Raw genomic sequence first — 26,902 nt, forward strand, 5'->3', positions numbered from 1 at the left:
CTCCTCCTCCACCTTTTCTTATCTGTCTGCCTCTCTTCTAGCCTCCTCCACACCCTCCTCATGCGCACTGCCTAACATGATTGCCCAGGCCATTTTCTCTTCATCATTACCTTGCGGTTCCATCTACCATCCATTTAACTATATGTGTCTCTCAGTTCAGATTCTCTGGAGAAGTAGAACATAGTACTGTTTTAGTTTAGTCTAAAGGATTGGTGTTCATATGCCTGAGATTCTCCCTAGTCCATTTAGCTGTGGGAGAAGATGCTAATATGTAAGTTATATTTCTTTCAGAGGTTTTGCTTGGGCAAACTTCATGTGCCTAGCATATTAGTAGCTGCCCAGTCTTTTTTGAATAAATAAGTGAATATTCAAGTGCCTGGTAAGTAAGCTTCGCAGAATGGAATGTTCTATGGCTTAAGCTTTTTTGTACAGGGTAAGTAGAATTTTATCATTTTTCATGACAATTAGCTAATATTTTATATTAATTGCCTAAAATATGCCAGGTTAAATTTAGCTATGAAGGTAGCTTATTTGCTAAGATTTTTGGATGTTACCTCCCTTAATATTGTACCTAATACAGTTGGAGAGTAGTTGTAGGTTCAGGAAAGTCATTCATTTCAGCAAATATTTATTCAACTTTGTGTCAGGCACTGTTCTAGGTGCTTGGGAACAAAACAGATGAAAGTTCCTGCTTAGAGTGGTGGGAACTAGCTAGCAAACAAGTGAAATTTATAAGGTGGCACATAGTGATTCATGTCGCAGAGAAAAGGGAAACAGGAAAGGGAGCTGGCAGAGTGGGACTGGAAGCAGGGATGCTTTTTAAAAAAAGAACAGGGAACTCTAATTGAGGTGACATTTGAGCAGAGATCTGCAGAAAATGAGAGCCATTCACTTAAGTGAAGAACCTCCCAAGCAAAGAAAATGGCAGGTGCAAAGGTCCTGAGACAAGAGTGTGTTTAGCATATTCAGGGAACAGCAAAGAAACCAGCTTGGCTGGAGTGGAAGTGAGCAAGGAGGAGAGATTAAGGTCATATGTAGGCCATTGCAAGGTCTTCAGCGTTTCTTGGGAATCCATTGGAAGGTTTTGAACCAAAGGTGTTGCATGATCGGATGCATAAAAAGAGGCTTCTGGGGGGAATTCCCTGGGGGTCCAGTGGTTAGGACTCTGGGCTTCCACTGCAGGGAGCACGGGTTTGATCCCTAGTCGGGGAACTAAGATCCCACATGCCGAGCAGCGTGGCCCCCCAAAATAATAATTTAAACAAAAAAGAGGCTTCTGACTGCTTTGTTGAAAATAAACCATAAGTTTCAAGGGAGAGAGAGCAGGCCGAGTAGGGCTTAGATCTGAGTGTATTTTCCAAGTGGAGCTCAGGATTTGCAAGTAGATTCCATGTGGAGTATGAAAGAAAGGAGTCAAGAATGACCCCCAAGGTTTTTGGCCTGAGCAAGTGGGAGAATAAAGTAATGAGATGGGGACTTCCCTGGTGGTGCAGTGGTTAAGAATCCACCTGCCAATGCAGGGGACACGGGTTCGAGCCCTGGTCCGGGAAGATCCCACATGCCGTGGAGCCACTAAGCCCGTGAGCCACAACTACTGAGCCTGTGCTCCGCAACAACAGAAGCCACCACAATGAGAAGCCCACACACTGCAATGAAGACCCAACACAGCCAAAAATAAATAAGTTTATATAAAGTAATGAGATGGAGAGGTCTGCATAAAGAGTACTTTTGTAGAAAGGAAGGAGAAGGAGTTGGGTTTGGACTGTGTAGTCTGAGGAGTTGGATATGAGTAAAGTGTTCAAAGGAGAGACCTGGGATAAAGATGAAATTTTAGAAGTTAGCATAGACCTAGAATTTAAAGCCGTTCATCAGGATGAGATAGCTGAGGAAGTGCATATAAATAGAGATGTTAGAGGAGAACTCTGGGGTACTCCCAATGTTTAGAGATCTGATGCGAGAAGCAGTAAAAGAGACTGAGATGGAGCTCTCAATTAATTAGGAGGAAACCCAGAGTGATGCCCTGGAAGCCAAATGGAGAAAGTGTTTTGAGGCGTGATGGGCCATATCAGAGCTACCAATAGGTCAGATGCTACTAGCAAGTCACACAGGATGAGGACTAAGAAGTATTTGTTGAATTTAGCAGTGACCCTCATAAGGGCTGTTTTGGTGCAATGGAGGAGGTGGTAGAGAATGGAAAAGAACAGATGAAGACAACACATGCAAACAACTCTTTCAAGAATCTTTGTATTTCTGAATTTTTGTTATATTTGGGTATTAGTAAAATTATATTTGACATAACTTTAGAATTTTTTGTGAATCTTGTGTTGGTTGTATATATGTGTATGTGTGTAAATTTTTTAATGTAAGATTTACTGTGGGTCATGGTGAAAAAAGGGTTTAAAAAATAAGGGATTAGAACAAGAAGGTGAAGAGAATGTTTAGAAAAGAGGTAAAGGATATGGGAGATGTTACTCATGTGAGCACAGGGGAAGGATTTAGGGAGTTGGAGAAGGTTGGGATATGTGATCAGAAAGGGAGAAGTTTTGAAACATAAGGATGAGTGTCAGGGCGATGAGGGATGACCTAGGAGTCCTGTGGAAATTGATGTATACTGGAATAAAGGGCATAGTGATCTTATGATCCAGAAATAATCCATTCTCTATAAAGGGCCAGGGTAAATTAGTTTAGCTTTGTGGGCCTCTAAAAATGTAAAAAAACACTCTTAGTGTATAGGCTGTGGTCATACTTTGCTGCTCCCTGCTTTTTTGCGGGGTGGGGGGGCATGCCACATGGCTTATGGGATCTTAGTTCCCAGACCAGGGATTGAACCCAGGCCCTCAGCAGTGAAAGTGCAGAGTCCTAACCTCTGGACCACCAGGGAATTCCCACTGCCCCCTGCTTTATACTAGAAGCCCTTGGCAGAAGCTCTGGACAAATAATTTGCATGGAGTCCTGTTATATTTTAAAGTATTTTTAATAGTACATGTATACGGTACAGAATTCAGATGATTATGTGCAGGATAAAGTAAACCTCCCTACCGTGTCCACTAGCTATCCTGCTCCCCTCCCTGGAATCTATCATCATTTACAGTTTCTTATTTAAGAAGTTTTCTATGAAGGTATGAACATGCATGTACATATATGCTCTGTCAATCTTAAATTTAACTAGATTCTTTTTCCTTGAGGTTTGAACTATGAAATGTAGTAAGTAATACTTGTACCACTTATGACGTTATTGCTTTCATATCCAAATCCAGCCTTCACTGCCTACTCTGCAGTAATGAATCTGGACCCTGTAACTACCCCTCCCTTGTCAGCAGGTACAGTGTAAAGCTTTGTCAGTAGAGGGTGCTGGTGAGACACAGGAGGGGCAAGGGACTACTTTTCTTGGGTCCTTTGTGCCTCTCTAGCAGACACCTGCAGCACATGGTTTCTGCAGCACATGGTTTCTGCAGCCTTGTGCAGTGCTTGCCTTCAGCAGTGCCCAGTGGCCAGCAGCACTCAGCAGCCCCACGTGGATGGCTTTCCCTGGCACCCCCAAAACACTTTCTAAGCAAAGTGCTCCAAGCTTATACCTTCTGGGGCTGCACCTCTTTAATTAAGCCAACCTCTCTGTTGTCCATGGCTGTGCCTTCTCTGTCGAAGTCTAGATCTCAGCCCTGGGGTACTTTCTTTGGGTGCTCTCTCTCAGCCTAGCATGAAGAGCCATAAGCTATTACCTATACCTGCTTAGAGTTCTCAATTTCATAATCAATCCTCATTACTCCAGTTTCCTGTTACAGTGAATAACTCTTTATAGTAAACTTTCCCCAAATTACTGTGTGGTTTCTATCTCCTGATTGGACTCTGATACAAAACTTAAAACCTTTCTATTAGAAAAGCGTTAGATATAAAATCAGACAAGAAGATAATCCATCTCACCTCTAGTAATCTCACCCTCCAGAGCAACTATTAATGTCGTAATGCTAAACTAGTTTTATGCTTTATTTTAAATATAAAAATAAAAACAGCTACTTGTAAAACAGCAGTACAAAAAGGACGAAAGTAAAAAAGAATGCCTTCCTGTCCCCTTTCTACCCACTTAAAATAGTTACCACTATTAACATTTTCTTGTGTATTCCAGAAATTCTTAATGCATCTAGAAACATGAGAGTATAGTTTTTAAACAAATGGAATCATACCATATATACCGTCCCTGTGTTTCATGGTAAAAATTAAAATTAAGGTAAAAGAATGGTTGTTTTCCACCTTATACTAGCATTATGAATTTGGATTGCCCTTCTAACCATTCAGAAAACTCTGTTGATTAACTGGTAGGAATGAAATTTTGGACAAAGGCACAGATGTAGACATTCACATCAAATGTAATACCTTGAACATTATGAAGTCACTGACAAAATATGTTCTCCCTGAGCAAAGTGGATTCATAAGAAAATTTTAAGGCCATTATAAATGCATGTGTTGGACTCTTAAACATGTGGTTATCTAAAAAAACACTGATACTCAAGATTCTTGAAAACAGATTTAGCTAATTTCCAATAATGCTAAATTCTATTCTACACTTTTTTGCTTCTACAATAAGCATTGAATCAAAAGCCTCTAGAATGCAAGCATTTTCCCTAAATCCTATTTCTTCATATCCAACACAGTTGGTAAAGGGAAGGTGTAAGTAAACCCTGCTATACCAAAGTTAATAAAATGTACAAAACAGACCCTACAAGGATTAAGGAATACCTCGTTTCACCTATGTGTGAAAGTGATTCAGTCCTTAAGTTAGCCATTTTCTAATAACTTGAATACTCCTTTCATATTGTGGCTTTAAGGTAGATTGGTACACCTCTCCCTACCCCCTTCTCTGTGGCTTTGTTTGTTACTGTTTACCATAGTTAGCCTGAAAGCGTGTTGCTGACCCTGGGTAATGAAGAGTTAGATGCGTAAACTTGATTAAAGGGCTGATCTTTGGTTGGGGAGGGTCATTTAGGAACTTCAAAGTTACTGGTAATAATCTGTTTCTTAAGCTCAGTAATGGGTAAGCAGGTGTTTGGTTCTTTTATTACATGCCTTATGCATTTTATTTTGTATGCAGTATTTAATAACAAGTTTTTGAATTAGGTTTTTTAAATTGTTGACAAAAATTTTCTTGATTTAGCAGTTTTTAGCTAAATCTTCTATTTCTGGATGATTGGCGAGAATGGCAGTACCCATTTCCAGTGAAGGGTGAAGTGTTTAGATAGAGGATGCCTTTCTATCATGGCAGTAAGCAGTGTGATGTCTTCTGCATCCAGGAGCCAACTTAACATGTTAAGTCTAGTGAGTCTTGGCAGTCGTAACACACATTGACTCAAAGACTTGACTGTTGTGGCCTGAGCTTTGATACATTCTTTGAAATGCCTGGAAATTGTTAACTCTTGCAAGTTGGGCATGTTGTCCAGTGTTTGAAAGAAGTTTCTGTATCCTTCCTCTGTAATCTTGTGGTTGACTGAAAGATTAAGATTCTTGAGTTTCTGGAAACCTCCATTGATTGCTACCTTGGCTATAAATATAAAAGCAAAATATTTATGAAAACAGAATCATAAGGACTTCTATTTTCAATACTGGTAGCCTAGGTTATTTGAACCAACCTCTTCTACCACCATCACTTAAAATAGAAAATGCCCAATTTTAATAAAGATATATAAATTTAACAATAAGTACATTAGATAGATTTACTTCTAATTGGAGTATTAAAGATTAATAAATTACATTTAAAAAAACCAAACTGTATATTTTTACAAGAGACACACTTTAAATATAAGGACATAGAAAGATTAAAAGTAAAAGGGATACATCTCTAAATAACTGGTGTGGCAAAAAAAAGACAACTGAAATCAGAAAATATTTTGAACTGAATGAGAATGAAAATATGACACTAAAACTTGTGAGAGGGAGCTAAAGCCAAGGTTAGTGCTCTAACTATCCGTCTCAGAAAATTAGGATATCAAAAAAAAGAGAAAGTCGGACAAAAAAAGCAAATTATATCCAAAGGAAGTAGCAGGGGATAATAGAGGTAAAAGCAGAATAAATGAAAAACGTGTAGAGAAAAAAAAATTTAATAAAATTGAAAAACCAATCAGGTAAAAAAAAAAAGTATTGACTATATCAGGAATGAAAAGGGGACTATCACCACAGGTCATACAGATATTTTTAAAATTATAAATAAATATTATGAGCAATTTTAGAAAAGTTTTTAAGTCCTTAGAAAAATGTAACTTGCCCAAACTGAACCGATGATAACACAAACGTATACCAATAGAAACCCCACAATGAGATATCACAACAGATTCATCAGAATGGCTAAAGTTTAAAGGTCTGACAATACCAAGCAGTAGCCAGAATGTGAAACAACTGCTGGTAGGAATGTAAGTTGGTACAACTATGGAAAACAGAATATTTACCAAATGACTGAAAGTCCTCCCTAGAAATACCTCCATATATGCATCAACAGTCATGTACAAAATGTTCATAGCAGCATTATTCATAGTAGCCAGCTCATATCCAGTTGAATGGATAAATAAATTGGCGTATGTATAGTCATACATGGGACAATATACAGCAAATGAAAATCAGTGAACTCTATAGTCACACGCATCAGTATGAATCAGTATCACAAGTATGTTGAGCCCGAAGAGGCAGGCACAAGAGTACATACTGTGGAGGATTCCGTGACATATATTTTTAAAACAGGTAAAACTAATCTATGGTGAAAGAAAGCAGTATGGTGGTCACCTTTGGGAAGGAGGGGAATGCAGTGTCAGAAGGGACACAAAGGCGGCTTCTGGAATGTAATATTCTATATTGTAACCTAATGAGTAATTGTTACACAAGTATGAGTAACAAGATTTAAGTATGTTCACTTGAAAACTCATTGAGCTGTACACTTAACGATTTTGTACTTTTTATGTGTATTAATTTTCTATTTTAAAAAAGTACTATAAAAAGGAGTACATGGTGGGTATGTGGCCAGGTGTCTGAGACACTAGGTGTTAAGAGTGGACTTGAGGGCTTGTGTAGTCTCAAGCGGGAGGCTATCTTTTACCAGAACGAACCAAAATCCACAGAACATTAGAAGGAACAATATGATAGCAAAAATGAGGAAGTGGGTTGAACATTTTTAGAGGGACGAATGTTTTTGTAGACATTTTGCAGCAGAAAGCTTGAGTAATACCACTGGCTTTCATGTGAGCTGAAAGAGTTTATCTGAGGGTATCTCACCAATTTCCACCACGCTGTCATCATCCAAAGTCTGGAAAAATGAGAGAATGCGGAGACATTGAAGATGCTGACATTGCTGGATGATCAGTTTGGCCACTTGATGAATCCCATCCCCAGTAGGAAGGATCAATTCTTCCAGGTTATTTAGAGAACCTAAAGTGTAGGCTATCAGAAGATATAAAAAAGCTATTCTCTGTACTCTGTTCCCAAACAATTGTAATTGAAAGTCTCAAAATCATGCACATTATACGAGTCCCCATGTAGCATAGAGGCTATTCCTCTTTCTCTCCAAGAAAGGGGTCAGCCTACACCTTGATCTTCATTGCTACTTCTAGACAACCATTCCTCCACCCTTCCCCAACCAGTCTTTCCTGTACTGAAGTCCAAAAGGCCTATCACATCTCCATTTCCTTTTTTTTTTTTTTTTTTTTGGCTGCACCACACAGCTTGCAGTTCCCCAACCTGGGATTGAACCCGGGCCTTCGGCAGTGAAAGAGTGGAGTCCTAACCACTGGACCACCAGGGAATTCCCATCCATTTCCTCTTTTAGACTGAAGCTTCTACTGGCCTCCAGGATACTCCTAGCTCCTCAATGCCTTCAGCCCCCTTCCTTTCTGTCCTGGTATCATCCTTAGTGAGTTCTGCCTCTTCCTCCTAGCACTAAATCCTCACAACCCACCACTCTCATAACTTTTCACTTTGATCCCTCCTTAGCATGGCTTCGCTTGTTGCAGAGCACGGGCTCTTGTAGCACGGACTTCAGTAGTTGTGGCTCGTGGTCTCTAGAGCACAGGCTCAGTAGTTGTGGTGCACGGGCTTAGTTGCTCCACAGCATGTGGGATCTTCCCAGACCAGTGCTCGAACCTGTGTCCCCTGAATTGGCAGGCAGATTCTTAAGCACTGTGCCACCAGGGAAGTCCCCATTTTTGTTCAAATAAATTCTTAATTTTTAATATGCTTCAGTTTATCTTTTAAGACCTGTTAGAACTTTTTTCCAGAGCATACACTGCTTTTGTAATCATAAAAAAATAAGTTGAAAAAGTAATCTCTATAGTTATCATTTTGTTAAACCTAGGTTTTCATATACTGAGTTTTCATAACCTTAAAAGATAGTTTCACCTATATTCTAGAAACCTTTGAAACAACAGGTATTTAACTTGTCTGGAATGGATACCTGGCAATGAAATTGCATGGTGCTGGGACTTCTCTGGTGATCCAGTGGCTAAGACTCTGTGCTCCCAATGCAGGGGGCCCAGGTTCGATCCCTGGTCAGAGAAATAGATCCCAATGCCTCAACTAAAGATCCCGCATGCTGCAACTAAAAGATCAAGCATGCCGCAATGAAGATCCCGCACGTGGCAACGAAGATCCTGCATGCCATAACTAAGACCCAGCGCAGACAAATAAATAAATAAATAAGAAATTGCATAGTGCTGTAACAAACAAATCTGTATTCAAAGAAATGAGTCACTCTGAGAACATTGCTTTGAAAGACATCAAGTGAGATCAAGGCATTTGGAGGGTAAAAGTTGAGCAGCACTGTCCCTCCTAATGAGCAAGGGCAGCTAATACATGTTATAATTTGTTATAGCTAATGCAAAATAGGAGGATTTTATGGGGGAAAGAATAAAGAGCAAGCTTTAGGCACTGTTTTATAAACATACCAAATTTTTCAGCTGTTTCCTTATCAGGAATATATTGGTGCTCAAGATTTAATATCTTCAGAGAAATAAAATTTGGTAAAACAATGACTATAAAAGGGAAAAGAAAAATTTAGTTATGTCAGCTACATTTCTTATACCAAAAAGTAATGTGTTTAAAGAGTATTTTAAAAGTGATAGAAATTAATATAATAATTCAGATTGAATTAATTAGTATGACAAGTAGATAACACAAATCGTTGCTCAGGAAACAATTCTCATAACTAGAAATGTTTAAACATCTAGAAACAAATATACCTTACTTGAAAATTCATTTAAGATCAGATATTTATTGCAATAGTTTTGTTCTTTGACATCAATTGCATTTCTAAATTTTGGCTGTTAAAAAATGACTGTCCACAGAAGCATCTTAAACCAAAATTTTACAATTACACCTCTTACCAAATGGGGCGGCTTTAAAAAATGGTCCAGTAAGCTTAATTTCTTCAAGTTTCTTGCAGGAAGCAAGTACAGTCATGAGGGACTCAAGATCCGAAAAGAAATTACATTGCAGATGGAAAACACGAAGGTTTGGAGAATTCTGAATTAATTTGACTGTAAAATATCATATTTAAGGCATCAGAGATTGAAAGTTTCTATCAGAATTAGTCATAATTTATTAACTTGTTTCAACAATAGTGAATTAAAATAAAGCATCATGATGTAATGAATTGGGCTTAGGTTCAGGGTCTGTGACTAACTGATGAGCTACGTGAACCGTCGTTACCCTCTCTGGGGAATCAGTTTTCTCCTCTATATAGTAATGGCATTGACTCAGCTAAAACCTTCAGCTTTAACATCCTAATGTCTCTGAGTTTGCACATGATGTTTACACTATAGAAACACTATGCAAAGAAATATAAAGGCAGTGACAACTCTGAAGCAAAACTTAAATTTGATGAAAAAACTGCTGAGAAATATAAGAAAACTACTACTTCCAGCTTCAGCTACAAATTTTTTTGCATGCAGCTCTGCATGTCAGTTCAGTAGAGATTTACCTTTTTTTAGTCTTTAGTGTTTAGTCTTTACTAAACTAAGGAATTGATGATACCTAAGTCATTTTGCTAAATGATATATTTAAGAAAGATAGCTGTACAGGTTGTTCATCAACCATGAGAATGGTTGATGAAATATATTTATAAAGGCTGATGAGAAACAGGGAAAGGCTTCTGATCACTACCAATCCTCAGATTTCCTTCCCTCTTATCTGGCAGATCTCTAAGTTGCAACGTAAGAGCAACTTAAACAAAAACAAAAGAACTCTACAAACTATTTTTGGAGAGGCAGTACATACCACTGGTTAAGAGATCAGACTTAAAAGTCAGAATTCCTGTATTTAATTGCAAATTTACCATTTCCTTATCTGGGTGACCTTGAGCAAATTATCAGTACTTAACCTCTATAACTCCATTTCCCCAACTGTAAAAATGAGAATATAATAGTATTTACCTTGTAGAATGGGTATGAAGGTTAAATGAGTTAATATTTATAAAGTGCTTAGAACAAATCCTACCATGTAGTAACAGCTCAATCATTACAAATAGCTGTCATTTTTAAATGACAACAAGTGCTATTCCGACAATTTACCTTGGATACAGGCTACACCCTCAGATCCACAGAAGCTTTAACTTAAATTATTGGCCAAGTAGGTTTTCCAAGTGATATAAAAACAAGTAAATCAAAGTGCCACACTTACCTAGTTTGGAAGGACCGTATTCAGCTAAAATTTTGATCAATAATTTCTCCATATGGTGGAGATTTAAGCATTCTTCAGGAATGACTAAAAAAACATCTCGTTTATCATCCAGATTCACAGACAGTTCTTTCAAGCACAAGAACTTGTCCAAACTAAGAAAGAGTTGATCTAGAAAGTAACACACAGTTTCCCATTATTAATCTAAAGAGTTCCAAATGCAAAATTTCAAACTGTCATTTGATTCATCAAACTATTTTCATATTTCAAATGAAAACCTTTCACATACCATAAGACTTTCTTTTTTAGAAAGCACATATATGAAGATAATGCTTTCTGCAGCATTTACTGATTATGTCAACTAAAAAAAAAATGCACAACCTAAAAGTTTTGAGTTATGTTTTATTCGGTGGACATTCTTAGGACTTCAAGTCCAGGAGGCAGCATCTCAAGTAATCCTGAGAAAACCGCTCCAAGGAGGTGAGGCGGGGAGCTAGGATATATAGGAGTTTTGCAACAAAGGCAGGTATTCAGAACAAAAGATTACTGTTAATAAAAGAAAACTAGGTATCTCAAGTTAAGGAATTTAGCACTTTTCTATGTATGGGAAGATGCAAGAGTCTGGGGTCACTAAAATCATTCTTTTGATGTGCACCTCAGCTATCTGGGGCCAGTATCCTGTGTTTTCACATCCTGAGTTTCTTCAAGCTGCACCCTTTGGGGTGGCTGCAGTCTGATGACTGCTAGATGGCAGGTATTCTTTGTTTCCTTCCTGAGTTTCCTCAGGGCTCACTATCGGGGGGGGGGGGGGTGCTGCAATTGCTGATAGCTACAACATCCTTTGTTTACTGATATGGCAGGCAATATTTTATTTCTCATCTACTATATGAGAAGCCCTGTACTACACTCTGGATTCACAAAGACATCTCAGCAAATGGGGCTGGGACAACTGAATTTCTCCATGCAAAGAAGTTGGACCCTTACCTCCCACCACCATATACAGAATTGGCTCAAAATGAATCAACAACCTAAATATAAGAGCTTAAACCATACAACTCTTAGAAGAAAACAGAAATAAATCTTCATGACCTTGGATTTGACAATAGATTCTTAAGATATGCTACCAAGAGCACTAGCACAAAAGAAAAACAGACAAATTAGACTTCATTGAAATTTGAAACTTTACAGATTGAAGTACATTATTGAGACAGTGAAAAGGGCAATCTATAAGAGAAAATATTTTAAAACCAAGTGTCCAATAAGATTTAATTATACAAAGAACTTCTATAACTCAAAAAGACAACACAATTTAAAAAATGGACAAAGGAACAAACAACCCAATCATAAAATGGGCAGGAGACCTAAAGGGACATTTCTCCAAAGAAGACATACAGATGGCTAACAAGCACATAAGATGCTCAACATTGCTAATTATTAGAGAAATGCAAATCACAACTACGAGGTATCGGGCTTCCCTGGTGGCGCAGTGGTTGAGAGTCCGCCTGCCGATGCAGGGGACACAGGTTCGTGCCCCGGTCCAGGAAGATCCCACATGCCGCGGAGCGGCTAGGCCCGTGAGCCATGGACGCTGAGCCTGCGCGTCCGGAGCCTGTGCTCCGCAACGGGAGAGGCCACAACAGTGAGAGGCCCGCGTACCGCAAAAAAAAACTACGAGGTATCACCTGACAATGGGCAAAATGGCTACCATCAAAAAGTCTACAAATAGGGACTTCCCTGGTGGCGCAATGGTTAAGAATCCGCCTGCCGATGCAGGGGACACGGGTTCGAGCCTTGGTCCAGGAAGATCCCACATGCCACAGAGCAACTAAGCCCGTGCACCACAACTACTGAGCCTGTGCTCTAGAGCCCACAAGCCACAACTACTGAACCTGCGACCCAGAGCTACTGAAGCCCACACACCTAGAGCCTGTGCTCTGCAACAAGAGAAGCCACTGCAACGAGAAGACCACACACCGCAATGAAGAGCTGCCCACGCGCAGCAACAAAGACGCAACGCAGCCATAAATAAATAAATAATTTAAAAAGTCTCCAAAAATAAATGGTGGAGAGGATGTGGAAAAAAGGAAACCCTCCTACACTGTTGGTGGGAATGTAAATTGGTGCAGCCACTATGGAAAACGGTAAAGAGGTTCTTTAAAAAACGAAAAATAGGGACTTCCCTGGTGGCGCAGTGGTTAAGAATCCGCCTGCCAATGCAGGGGGCACGGGTTCAAACCCTGGTCCAGGAAGATCCCACATGCCGTGGAGCAACTAAGCCCGTGCACCACAACTACTGAGCCTACACTCTAGAGCCTGTGAGCCACAACTACTGAGCCCACATGCCACAACTACTGAAGCCCGCGCTCCTAGGGTCCGTGCTCCACAACAAGAGAAGCCACCACAATGAGAGGCCCACACACTGCAACTAGAGAAAGGCTGCATGCAGCAATGAAGACCCAATGCAGCCAAAAAAAAAAAAAAAAAAAACTAAACTAAAAATAGAGTTACCATATGATCCAGCAATCCCACTCCTGGGCATGTATCAGGAGAAAACCATGGTTTGAAAGGGTACATGCACCACAGTGTTCACAGCAGTCCTATTTACAAATAGCCAAGACATGGAAGCAACCTAAATATCCATCAACAGAAAACTAGATAAAGAGGATGTGATGCACACACACAACAGAATATTACTCAGCCATAAAAAAGAATGAAATAGTGCCATTTGCAACTACATGGATGGACCTAGAGATTATCATACTAAATGAAGTAAGTCAGACAGAAAGACAAATATCATATGATATCACTTCTATGTGGAATCTAAAAAAGTGATACAAATGAACTATTTACAAAACAGAAATAGACTCACAGACATAGATAAAAACTTATGGTTACCAAAGGGGAAAGGAGAGGGAGGGAGGGATAAATTAGGAGTTTGAGATTAACAGATATAGACTATTAGGTATAAAATAAACAGGGACCTACAGTATAGCACAGGGAACTATATTCAATATCTCGTAATGATCTATAATGGAAAAGAATCTGAAAAAGTTTATACACACACACACACACTATCTGAATCACTTTGCTGTACACCAGAAACTAACACAAAATTGTAAATAAACTACACTTCAATTTTTTTAAATGGGCAAAAGGATTTAATAGACTGTCTCCAAAAAAGACACACTAACAGCCAATAAGCACATGAAAAGATGCTCAACAGCATTAGTCATTAGGAAAATGCAAATCAAAACCAACGTGAGATACAATTTCACACTTATTAGGATGCCTCTGATTTAAAAAAAAAAAAAAAAAGCATTGAGGATGTGAAGAAACTGGAGCCCTTGTACATTGCTTGTAGGAATGTAAAATGCTGCAGCCAGCATGGAAAACAGTTTGGAGTTTCCTTGAAAATTAAAATAGAATTACTATCATTAATAGCCAATAATTCCACTTCTGGGTATATATCCAAAAGAATTGAAAGTAGGGTCTCAAAGTAATATTTGTGCACCCATGTTCATGGCAACTTTAGCCAGAATAAACAGTGCAGGTGTCCATCAACAGATGAATTGATTAATAAAATGTGATATATACATACAATGAAATATTATTCAGCTATAAAAGTAGTGACGTTCTGACACATGCTACAACATGGATGAACCTTAAAAACGTGAAAGAAGCCAGACACAAAAGGACAAAATATTGTATGGATTCACTTATGTGAAATAGAACAGACAAATTCATAGAGACATCAGCATCTGGGGAGAAGGAGGAGTTATTGTTTAATAGGTACAGAGTTTGGGACGATGAAAAGGTTCTGGAAGTGGATAGTGGTGATGTTGCACAACACTGTAATTGTACTTAATGCCACTGAATTGTATACTGAAAAATGCTTTTAAAGTTTCATGTATGTTTTACCATGATAAAAAATATTTGAAAAAACAAAATTTTTCTAAATTTGATGATAAATATCAACCCACAGATCCAAATAAGTGTTCAGTGACCCTCGAGTAAGTTAGATACAAAGCAAAGCACACCTAGGCATTTAACAAACTGCTGAAAATCAAACCCATACTAGCAACAATCAGAAAATGAAAAAATTTAAATACCATTTACAAGAGTATCAAAAACACAAGTACCTAGGAATAAATTTAATGAAAGATGATAAAGTCTACACTGAAAACTCAAACACTGCTTAGACAAGTGAAAGGAGACACAAATAACTGGGAGATACTACTTCCCACTTGTTTACTTCCCAGAGTACAAGCCTTTTCTTCCATGAAGCAGGTGGGGTGAGGGTAATTCTCAAGCATCATTTACATACAGATAATTCTTTGACTAATAACAAGTCATTTGTTTATTAAGAGACTTCATTAGTCATTATTTTTATCAGAGTTTGAAAGCCATTCTGTTATTTGGAAGCCTTTCACTAATTCATATTTCTGACAGAAATAAGTTAGTAAAGATTTATTTTATATCTGTCAATCAGCAAGGATTTATGGTCTCACACTTTCAGAAGTTTTCATCCACCTAAAACTAAGAGTGAGAAGATAAAAGTACGCATCCTAACAGTCATCTAAAACAGGTGCAGGTTTACCTTGTAGATGGGTTGTCTCTGAGACTTCAAGAGATTCTAGGGAAGGCAGAGTGAGAAGCAATTCCTGTTCCACTGCACTCAGCTCCGATTGGCTTATGGAGCACTTGGTGAACGAGGCCTTATACTGCTCAAGAGCTGGGCGGATGCTTTCAATAAAACCCCTGCTGCTGGTCAAGTGGAGTTCAATGTGCTGTGAAGCTGAGAAAACTTTCGTTAGAAACCTTAGCATCTCCTGATCCACAGCATCAGTACCAGTCACATGAACTTCCAGAAGGGGAATCTTGTACTGCTTTGGAGAAAGGTTCCAATAGCCAGTGCTGATATCTGCTGGTGCCTTGAGTCGCATGTTCAGAAAACTGTTCACGGTTTCTTGTTTTTCAACTAACTTCTGCTTCCATTCACTCTCAAGTTCAAAGGCAGAAGCATAGTCCTGATCTATTGTTGGTGCCTGGGATTTGTCGAAAATTTTTTCCAGAAATGAAAAATCTGATTTGGGTAACCTATTTCTTCCTATGGAGACCTGGACGCTCCCCAACAATAACAGGCTTTCTGGGTGGTCAAAAAAATACTGTAACTTAAGTACACTCAAAGACAGGGTTCTCCCTTGAAGGAACTGCAAAATAAATGGAGAACAGGCAGCAACAGTGTTGCTTCGATAAGCAATTTTTACAGCCAGAGCCAGTAAATGTTTTGAAACCAGTGAAAGGTAATCTTCTGGAGAGTATTGCCACAACACCCTGAGACACTGCATCTTCTCTGAAATCTCTGGATGAAGCTTCAGGTAGTCATCATTTTCAGATATATTCTCCAGTGTCTCTTGATTATCCACCAAAAGAAGCAATTGGGATACAATTGTTGGCCCTGCCTTTGTTGAAGGGTGGCAAGAGACATACTTCAAAAAATTTTCATAGGGACCTATAGCCATCATGGCTGAGTTAATTTGTTTCAAATAATGAAGTCCCGAATCTTGATCCTCTTGCCTATCTGAATCCAGGAGTTCAGTCAGCCTCATCCCAGCAAGAAATTCTTGGAATGAAGCATTCAAAAACTGATAGACTGGCCTCAGTCTCTGGGCTGTGAATTTGCTCATCAGGTACATGGCTAGATCTTCATCTTCACCAATCCCTGCTTCTATGAGATCATCATCACTAAACTCAAAGCAAGATGAAAAAAACCCTTTCAAGGCCAGGTCACCACAGGAGGACACAGTTGCTTTGAGAAGGTCAGCTGCAGTTTTGTGCTTTAAGAAAAGGCATTCTATATAGGACTTGAAAACAGCCACATCATCAAAGGAGTGACAGAAAGGATACCGAAGCCAATTAGCACAGATTGCTGCTACGAAGAAGGGAGTTTTCTGAATTCCCAGCCATGTTTCATTCATTCTAAAGTCAGTCATAAACTTTCGCAGACGGGTCAAATCATCTGGAAAGAGCTTCCGTAATATATAGATGGTATTACAGAAGGGAAACGCTTTGATCTCTAGAATTGTATCTAGGTATCGGCGGATGTCCTTAGCTTTGTTTGTATGGACAGCAATCAATAAACAGGTCCTTGACAAATGGTTTCTTTGAATCATCCTCTCTATGATTTGGGGGATTGAGCACATCTCTTTGTAGTCATCCAAAAGGAATAACACCTGGTTCTTTAACTGCTGGATAATGTTCCTCAGGCCCATTTCAGTAACAGATCCTTCTGTCTCTAGGAGTTGGTCACAAATGACATTGGCCAGACCCTGATCCAGTCTGGTAGAGCCAAGGGAGACGTAGAAAACCAGCTGGAACCTGTGTAACAAGGGACAGCATCCTGATGCCCATAGAAGAGCTACTTTCTTCAGGAGGACTGTCTTTCCACTACCAGCTTCACCCTCCACACACATGACAGAGTTCAAGTTAGCAAAGACCTCAGGCAACACCACAGGCTCCTGCACCGTATTGATGATGTGTTTTGAAGCAAGGGACAGATCACAACTCAGCAGCTGATCGGTGGCTAGACAGGAAGAGACCTCAAGCGACGACATGTGGCAGAAAGGGGCACTGGTGTAGGCTTTTCTCAGGCGCTCACTCAGACTCTTTGCCTCCTGAAGCCACTGGGCTTCACCATGGGCCACCTCTGTGGAGAAAAGCAAGGAGGCACAGTTATAAATACTCTTTTAAAATCCCCTATGTAGGGCTTCCCTGGTGGCGCAGTGGTTGAGAGTCCGCCTGCCGATGCAGGGGACACGGGTTCGTGCCCCGATCTCGGAAGATCCCACATGCCGCGGAGCGGCTGGGCCCGCGAGCCATGGCCGCGGAGCCTGTGTGTCCGGAGCCTGTGCTCCGCAACGGGAGAGGCCACAGCAGTGAGAGGCCCGCGTACAGCAAAAAAAAAAAAAAAAAAAAAAAAAAAAAAAAAAAAAAAAAAATCCCCTATGTAGAAATATATGTACACATTCATCTAATCCCATGTGCTACTTCCAGATCCTTACCTGGCACTGCAGAACTCACTGCTGACTCTTCAAGATTGCTTTCACTTGTAGTTTCCTTTGAAAAGAAAATCCTCTATTAAATCAGCATTTGTAGGGGGCTTCCCTGGTGGCGCAGTGGTTGGGGGTCTGCCTGCCGATGCAGGGGACGCGGGTTCGTGCCCCGGTCTGGGAGGATTCCACATGCCGCGTAGCGGCTGGGCCCGTGGGCCATGGCCACTGAGCCTGCATGTCCAGAGCCTGCGCCCTGCGGCGAGAGAGGCCACAGCAGTGAGAGGCCCGCGTACCGCAAAAAAAACCCCAAAAACCAAATAAATAAATCAGCATTTGTATAAGAGGGTAGGACTTTGAATTACAATTAGGGACCAGACATTTTCTAAACCCAACCCATCCTTAAGTATTTATGCCAGTTGCAGGGAGGAGCACTACAAATATGAAACAATAAGTGATCTGCAAACACACACAAGTGTGTGCTCCTGGGTGATATCCAAACAGTGCATTCCATGGGTGACTTGAGCCGTGATTACTGTCCAGATGATTAGAATCACAGTGTCTAGAGCAAGATGGACCCTCCAGAAATCATTAGGTGCAACTTCTGATCTTAGTTATCAACAGTTTTTTAAATATTACATACCTGGGATATAGGAAGGTTATGTTTCTCCCTTTAAAAATAAGCTATTTGGGGGCTTCCCTGGTGGCGCAGTGGTTGAGAGTCCGCCTGCCGATGCAGGGGACACGGGTTCGTGCCCCAATCCCGGAAGATCCCACATGCCGCGGAGCGGCTGGGCCCGCGAGCCATGGCCGCGGAGCCTGTGTGTCCGGAGCCTGTGCTCCGCAACGGGAGAGGCCACAGCAGTGAGAGGCCCGCGTACAGCAAAAAAAAAAAAAAAAAAAAAAAAAAAGCTATTTGGGTTTCCCTGGTGGCGCAGTGGTTGAGAGTCCACCTGCCGATGCAGGGGACACGGGTTTGTGCCCCGGTCTGGGAAGATCCCACATGCCACAGAGCGGCTGGGCCCGTGATCCATGGCCGCTGAGCCTGCACGTCCGTAGCCTGCGCTCCGCAGCGGGAGAGGCCACAACAGTGAGAGGCCCGTGTACCGAAAAATAAAAAAATAAAATAAATAAAAATAAGCTATTTAAGGGGCTCCCCTGGTGGTCCAGTGGGTAAGACTCCAGCTTCCAGTGCAGGGGGCCCGGGTTCCATCCCTGCTTGGGGAACTAGATCCTGCATGCATGCTGCAACTAAGAGTCCACATGCCACAACTATGAGCCTCCATGCCACAACTAAAAGATCCCACATGCCACAACTAAGATCCGGCACAGCCATAATAAATAAAGAATAAATAATAAATAAATATTTTTTTAAAATAAGCTAGTTAAGGGAGGTGGGGGGATGAGCAAAGATGAATCAAGTGAACGACAAATTACCTTGTTTTCTTTTTGGGGGATGACGAACATAATATACCTAACATACAGCCTCAAATAAGGGGTGTGTGTGTATTAAATTGGCAGTGGCTAATCTCCTAGAGAACTATGTAGAATTTCTCAGTTTAAAAAGGGGTCAACCTATTTAATCTGTATTTTTGATTTGGTTGGTTGGTTGCTGTTGTAAAAGAAACATATCTTCCCAGCTTTGAGAAAAGCCAACTTGCAAGTCAGACCTTACTGTCCTCCAAATGATGATCACAGATGGAATCCAGGTAGCCTGGATGCTAATCAACTTTTAGGTCCAAACGAGTCTGGGCCTCAAAGTAGAAGGGATTGACTCTACATTTCATGAAATTAGGTATTATGTTTTGTTTATTGTAGCATCCCCATCTGCAACTGGCGCATGATCGGTGCTTAACAGATATTTGTAGAATTCATTTATTTATTTTTTTTATGATGAGCAGTTCCTTTTCAAAAACAGTTTTTAATCACATGATCACACACTCTGAAAATAAACAAGGTGGTGTTCATACCGTTAAGTCAGAAAGTTCACCATGGCTCTGAAGGTCTGGAATCACTTCTGCAGAGCACTTCATATTGTAGAGAAACTGACAACTAAGCACAAAAGTTAAAAGTTATAAAAATAATTGTATGGGACTTCCCTGGTGGTGCAGTGTTTAAGAATCTGCCTGCCAATGCAGGGGACACGGGTTTGAGCCCTGGTCCGGGAAGATCCCACATGCTGAGGAGCAACTAAGCCCATGCGCCACAACTACTGAGCCTGTGAGCCCTAGAGCCCGTGAGCCACAACTACTGAGCCCACATGCCACAACTACTGAAACCCACGCACCTAGAGCCCGTGCTCCGCAACAAGAGAAGCCACCAGGGCTTCCCTGGTGGCGCAGTGGTTGAGAGTCCGCCTGCCGATGCAGGGGACACGGGTTCGTGCCCCAGTCTGGGAGGATCCCACATGCCGTGGAGCGGCTGGGCCTGTGAGCCATGGTCGCTGAGCCTGCGCGTCCGGAGCCTGTGCTCCGCAATGGGAGAGGCCACAACAATGAGAGCCCCGCGTACAGCAAAAAAAAAAAAAAAAAAAAAAAAAAGAGGCAGAAGATTTGAGCCTCACATGGAGCACCCAAAAACAAAAACTACAAAACAAACAAAGCAAACAAACAAAAAAGGCAGAGGAAAAATAAAAATGCCATACAAAAAGGGAGTTGATGGAGTCCAGGAGAGGTTCTAAATAAAATTAGACTGCATCCTAGCTTATTTTTCCAAGAATTAAGAAGAATATCCCCACTGTTTAAAAATTTACAAAATATTAAATCCAAATAAGAAAGAAAAAAACACAACTACTTCTGTCAAAACACCTTCAAAACTGTATCCTCTTTAGAATCTTAGAATTAGATGGAAGTATTTAAGACCCGTTCATATTAATATTTATTTCTGGAAGAGCGCTTACTAATTACAAAGTGAAAACAAAAAAATGTTCTCTTACAGTTAAACATTTTTGAAGAGTTTGGTGAGTGAAAAATAAGCCAAAAAAAAAAAAGGTTAAAGAGCTACAGAAAATAAATATTAAAAAGTAGCCATTTATTCATGAAATTTTAGAACACTGGAAACAAACAGAAAATCCTAAATGCATCCAGGATGGGAAAAAGTAGTTTGCAATGAAAGGATTAAGAATCAGAAAGACATGGAATTTCAACAGCAGTATTGGAAGCTATTAGAAAATATAGCAATGTCTGTTCAACTTAGAATTACTTCCAACCTGGAATTCTATACCTAGCTAAACTACCAAACGAGTGTGAGAAAATATATATAAATATTCAGATATATGCATTAAATGGAAGCTAAAAACATGTATCGCTTATGCAATCTTTCCCGGGGAACTATGGAGGAGTGTTCCAAAGTGAATGAATAGAGTGAAGTGAGTCAGAAAGAGAAAAACAAATATCATATATTAACACATATATGTGGAATCTAGAAAAATGGTATAGATGATTATATTTGCAAAGCATAAAAAGACATAGAGAACAAATGTATGGATACCAAGGGAGAATGGGGGTGGTGGGAGGAATTGGGAGATTGGGATTGATACACATACACTATTGACACTATGTATAAAATAGATAACTAATGAGAACATACTGTGTAGCACAAGGAACTCTATCTAATGCACTGTGGTGACCTAAATGGGAAGGAAATCCAAAAAAGAGGGGATATATGTATATGTATAGCTGATTCATTTTGCTGTACAGCAGAAACTAACACAATATTGTAAAGCAACTATACTCTGATAAAAATTAATTAAAAAATAAAAAGACATAATCCAATTCCACAATTAAACAAAACAAAATAACAACAAAGTGAGTGAATAAACCAAGAGGAGGGTGACAGTACATCCAGGAAACAGGAGCTATAACACAGGAGAGAGGCAATAGGAATCCCTAGGATGACCATGAAGAACGATTCCAGGATCCTAGGGTGACTACAGGACAAATAGTTCATATTGAAGCAGATCAGAGACTTCACAACAGACTCCTTTAAGAAAATGAAAATGGTGCGCTATCTTGCAAGTTTGAATGACTGGAGAGAAGATTTAAACATTTGGGAGAATTTGAAGATGAACTGGTGCTAAATACATTTTAAAACTAAGAAAATGGGTATATTTTTTAAAAAGGAAAATAACAAGTGTTGGCGAGGAGATGGAGAAACTGAAATACATACATATATATACATATACACATATACAATTACATATATCTCAGCCATAAAAAAGAATGAAGTACTGATACATTCTACAAGATGGATGAACCTCAAAACATTGTGCTAAGTGAAGCCAAATACAAAAGATCATATTACATGCTTCCATTTACATGAAATATCCAGAACAGTAAATCTATAGAGACAGAAAGCTGACTGGTAGCTCTAAGGAGCTAGGGTGCACTGGGGAGATAGGGAATGACTGCTTAATGGGTACAGAGTTCTCTTTTGGGATAATGAAAACGTTTTGGAATTAGACAGCAGGGGGTGATTGTATAACATTGTGCATGTACTAAATGCCACTGGACTGTACACTTGAAAATAGTTTATGTGTGAATTTCACCTCAAAAACCAAAAAACTAAGCAAACATACTAATGAGACAATTGTTACTTACTACAAAAATTGGAAGTGGTACAGGGAGGGAAGGTAAATTACTTATTACTAGGCTCCGCCTTTATGAAGTCATGCTAATGTAAACATGTAATGTGAAAATAATGATTGAACCAAAACTGTGCTGTGACTATAGTGAGAGGAAGGCTAGATGGGAAAGGGGTCATGAAAGCAAGGGCATGAAAGAGAGAAAGACTCATCCTTCATCGTAAGAATCAGAGAGGTGGGCAAAGGCTTAATCAGAATATAAAATGAGGGGAAAATTGCTAAAGTATCAATACATCCAGATTCATAGACACTAAACATTCATTCTACTCACTTGGGAAAATATTTGGTGTGTTCTTCTAATGGGTCATCACCTTCCTCAAACTTATACAAACATCCTCCACAGGAAAAACACTGGACGGTGTCGCTTTTACCTAGAAGTAAGGAAATTTTTTTTTTTTTTTTCTTTTTGCGGTATGCGGGCCTCTCACTGTTGTGGCCTCTCCCGTTGCGGAGCACAGGCTCCGGACGCGCAGGCCCAGCGGCCATGGCTCACGGGCCCAGCCGCTCCGCGGCATATGGGATCCTCCCAGACCGGGGCACGAACCCGTATCCCCTGCATCGGCAGGCGGACTCTCAACCACTGCGCCACCAGGGAGGCCCGAAGTAAGGAAATTTGATCAGTGCCACTGGCCAGTGTATTTGTCGAGTGACACACATAATAACTACCAGGCCTTTATTAGCAAAACCCTACTTGCACTTCCAATCAGATTTTGTGACAAAGTCACAAATCGGGTCACCAGTGAGGAAATATTCTATTTAGGGCTCTTCTCTCACCAATGGGGTCATGAACAAGTAACATTCAATGTTCCTATGTACCATGAACTGATTAACACCCTCTCCCTGTCCTCTCCTCATTCTATGGAGCAAGAGATTTGCAAATCAGAATGTGGAATTGAAGTTCCATGAAGGAAGAGATTTTTTCCCGTTTTGCTCCCTAATGAATCTCATGGACTTAGAAGAGTGCCTAGGACTGACTAGGCACGCAGTAAGTTATTTATTTAATGAATAAATCAGAAAGAAAATATTTGGAGCTCAGGAAAATATATATGAGCAAATATAGCAACTCTCATGTAAGTAAGTTCGTGAAGAATCAAATGCCTCTTACTACATTATTGCTAGGTTTATTCCACTAGAAGTAGGATCAAGTCTTCATGTGAGACTCTATTTCTTTGGACAGAAATTAGCATTTGGATCTGCCAAAAGATTGAACTAGAAATGGAGCATCCATCATCTTCCTTCTTTTCTTGGACTCCTGTAGGCATTGTAAAGCCAGAACAGAGGAAAACCTCCCTTTGTGTCTGGATAAAAATAGGAGGTCCTAGAGCTTGCAAGACCCCAAAAGGGTGAGATGCCTAGGATTTGTGGGGAGAGGAGGAGGTTCAAAAGGAAGAGGGTGAGGACACTGGACAGAGGGTCCTAGAGGAAGGCTGGCAAGAGGAAGACAGAATGGAGAGAGCAGGAAGAAAGGGTGGAGCACCGCTTTTCCAAATGCTTAAGCCTGTGAGGCATTAAGATTTTTTGTACCAATGGAACATGTCAGTTCGAGTGAACACTACATTCCCCTACTCTGTACTGCTCTGTGGTATTCTTGACTTGACCCCTCTGTAAAAGGTCCACATGGACCTCCACTGTAACTTAGCATGTGTGTTTGGTCTGAAGAAGGCCAGCAAGGTTCCCAGGAAGGACACAATATCCTTTCACCTTATGGTACCTCAGGCAGAGGTTTAGCTGAGGGGAACCTGCCCGCTCTTTGTGCATTACAGAGTGGAACTCCCTGATGACCAGCAGCTCAAGAGAGAATACTATGAACTGATGGAAGATTCTACATGCTTAGGAATCATTAAAAGGAATTTCCTTACTTTCTCTTCCAAGGAGTGTGTGGCAAAAACCGCTATCCACACTCCTAGTTAACTCTCATTCTTCCATAGTAACAGAAACCCCAATTTTCAGCTGGGCACATTGCTACCCAGAAAAAAAGTTAAATGTCCCAGCTCCTCTTATAGGTAGATATGGCCATCTGATACAGAAAGGAAAAGGAATATATAAGGAATAATGAGGGAATTCCCTGGCAGTCCAGTGGGTAAGACTCGGCGCTCCCAATGCAGGGGGCCTGGGTTCAATCCCTGGCAGGGGAACTAGGTCCCACACACATGCCACAACTAAGAGTTCACATGCCACAACTAAGAAGTCCACATGCCGCAACTAGGGAGCGCACCTGACGCAACTAAAAAGAAAGATCCCGCACACCACAATGAAGATCCCATGCGCTGCAACTAAGACCCGGCGCAGCCTAAATAAATAAATAAATATTTTTAAAAAAGAGAAAGGAATAATGAAAAGAAGTAGGAATTGTTGAGCTTAGTTAAATACGAGCCCAGGATCATGAAGTGTATGTGGGGTTTAAATGGGCAGCAAGGCAAGAGCGTGGGGCAAACTGCTGACTCACCTATGTAGAAAAAACCTGCTTTGGCCAGAGCTGCAGCTCCCACAGGGGATGCCTGGGGCCAGTTCTTGAAAGAGTCCAGTCGGAGTTCTTCATTAGCAAAGATGCTGCCATTGTAACACACTTGAATAAAAAGCGTATGGTGAGACCAGCAAGCTTTGATATTGCAAGTATCAGTGTTTGAGTTATCCTTTCATATTTACAGACAGAATGATATGTTTGGCATTTGCTTCAATATAATTGAAGGAGGGGATTAGAAAAGAAGAAACAGGCAAGGCCAGACTGACCACATGTTGAAGCAGAGTGGTGGATGCATGGTGGGGATTTACTATGGTCTTATTTCTGTATAGATTCAAATTTTTTTATAATAAAATATTTTCTAGTGGTTGGGAGTCTGCCTGCAGATGCAGGGGACATGGGTTCATGCCCTGGTCCGGGAGGATCCCACATGCCGCAGAGCGGCTGGGCCCATGAGCCATGGCCGCTGAGCCTGCGCGTCTGGAGCCTGTGCTCCGCAACGGGAGAGGCCACAGCAGTGAGAGGCCCGCGTACCGCAAAAAAAAAACACAAAAAACAAAAAAAAGCTAGAGGAGCTTCCCTTCCACCCCAAGTTAGTATCAGATTTGAGAAAGGCAAATTTTCCTTGCAGCTCCCTTAAGAGCAGGCAGATTTGTTTCTTGCCCTTTGGGTGTCCACTCTATGCGGTGGTTTCTATTAGCCTTTCCACACTGGGCTGGCCCTGGGGTTTGGTTCCTGTCTTCTGCACCCTTTGAGGATTTGAAAACCAACTTATGTTTATTAAATATGTTAATAAAATTAGATACTGCAAAATTCCTTAAGATGAAAGCTTGCTTCATTATTCTACTTAGCCCCAGGATTCCTGCTGTCACTTGAGTTTTAACTGGAATATAACTTAATGTACTGGAAAAACCTCAGTCTTTTCCTCCTCTGTGTCTCCTTTACTCTCAAACTACCTCACATTCACGATACTTTTGATACAAGATGTATGGGGGTTTTCTCCCAGTAAACACTTCTCTGCAACACCAGCTGGGTGTCCTACAATTTAACTCTGTTCCAACACTGTCTACTTAGTAGTGTCAGATCCTACAGGTTAAAGGCTCAATCCCATAACACTGCTCCTACCCCATTTCATTTGTTGGAGTGGATCACAGAACTCAGAGAAACACTTATGTTTGTTTAGTAAAGGATATGATCAAGGCTACAGATGAACAGCCAGATGAACTGGCCCATAGAATGAGATCTGAGAGCTTCTATCCTCACAGAGTTGGAATGTGTCACATTCCCAGTGTGGATGTGTTCATGTACCTGAAGGCTCCTGGAAACCTGTACTACTGGGATTTTTATGGAGGCTTCCTCACACAGGCATGCATGATCGATCATTAACTCCATTTATACCCCTCTCCCTGCTCTGAAGAATAGGGGGTGGGCTGAAAATTCAAACTTCTAATCATGGCTTGCTCTTCCCAGTGACCAGCTCCCATCAAGAAGCCATCCAGGAGCTCACCCAGAATCACCTCATTAGAAACCAAAGACGCTCCCAGTGTTCTTATCACTTAGGAGTTTACAAAGTTTTAGGAGCCCTGTGTCAGGGACAGAGTCAAAGATCCAATATTAGAACAAGAGATGCACCTCGTGATGTTATCACTTAGGAAATTACATGGATTTTAGGAGCTCTGTGCCAGGAACTAGGGGCAGAGACCAATATTTATTTTCTATTATTTCACATTTAATTTCTTAACAGACACTGATCTATTTAAGAATGTTTTCAAAACCATTTTATCCAGAAACCTTAATTGTTTTAAAGGAAATTCAGTCAAGGACCCAACCCTGACGTATTTCCCTATGCTCATTTATGTTAAAAAAACTAAGTCACTCCAGGAGACCAGAAACTCTAATGAAATGTTTTTTTAAAAAATTACTATAGCACCATAAAATGAGGAGGAAAATGGAGGGGTTAAAAAAAAATTAGGCTGAAAAAAAAAAGCAAAAGAAGAAATAAACAAGCAAAGCTTTTTGAAATACGTCTGAATCTTTACCTGAAGCCATAGGTAAATCTCTCTTGACCCAGGAACTCACAAAATGTTCTCCCTGAAGAAAATTAAA

At 40.5% G+C, this 26,902-nt stretch overlaps 1 protein-coding gene across 6 annotated transcripts in view; it reads right to left on the reverse strand.

Moving 5' to 3' along the window:
* Positions 1-2,820: 2,820 nt before the first annotated feature.
* Positions 2,821-26,902, reverse strand: part of LOC309805528 (general transcription factor IIH subunit 2) — a 65,254-nt gene continuing 41,172 nt past the window's right edge. For all 6 annotated transcript variants that reach the window (XM_082623487.1, XM_082623488.1, XM_082623491.1 and 3 more), the window contains 11 exons: positions 26,836-26,887; positions 24,782-24,901; positions 22,607-22,706; positions 19,664-19,745; positions 17,706-17,760; positions 15,242-17,350; positions 10,648-10,815; positions 9,354-9,506; positions 8,916-9,002; positions 7,252-7,416; positions 2,821-5,533 (listed from right to left, as the gene is read on the reverse strand). In XM_082623487.1, the coding sequence (XP_082479613.1) occupies positions 5,169-5,533; positions 7,252-7,416; positions 8,916-9,002; positions 9,354-9,506; positions 10,648-10,815; positions 15,242-17,350; positions 17,706-17,760; positions 19,664-19,745; positions 22,607-22,706; positions 24,782-24,901; positions 26,836-26,887 (3,456 nt within the window). In that variant the 3' untranslated portion in view covers positions 2,821-5,168. The remainder of the gene's footprint in view (positions 5,534-7,251; positions 7,417-8,915; positions 9,003-9,353; positions 9,507-10,647; positions 10,816-15,241; positions 17,351-17,705; positions 17,761-19,663; positions 19,746-22,606; positions 22,707-24,781; positions 24,902-26,835; positions 26,888-26,902) is intronic.

Source organism: Mesoplodon mirus (assembly GCF_964341445.2).
Source record: "Mesoplodon mirus genome assembly, chromosome: 5".
NCBI classification, from domain to species: Eukaryota; Metazoa; Chordata; class Mammalia; order Artiodactyla; family Ziphiidae; genus Mesoplodon; species Mesoplodon mirus.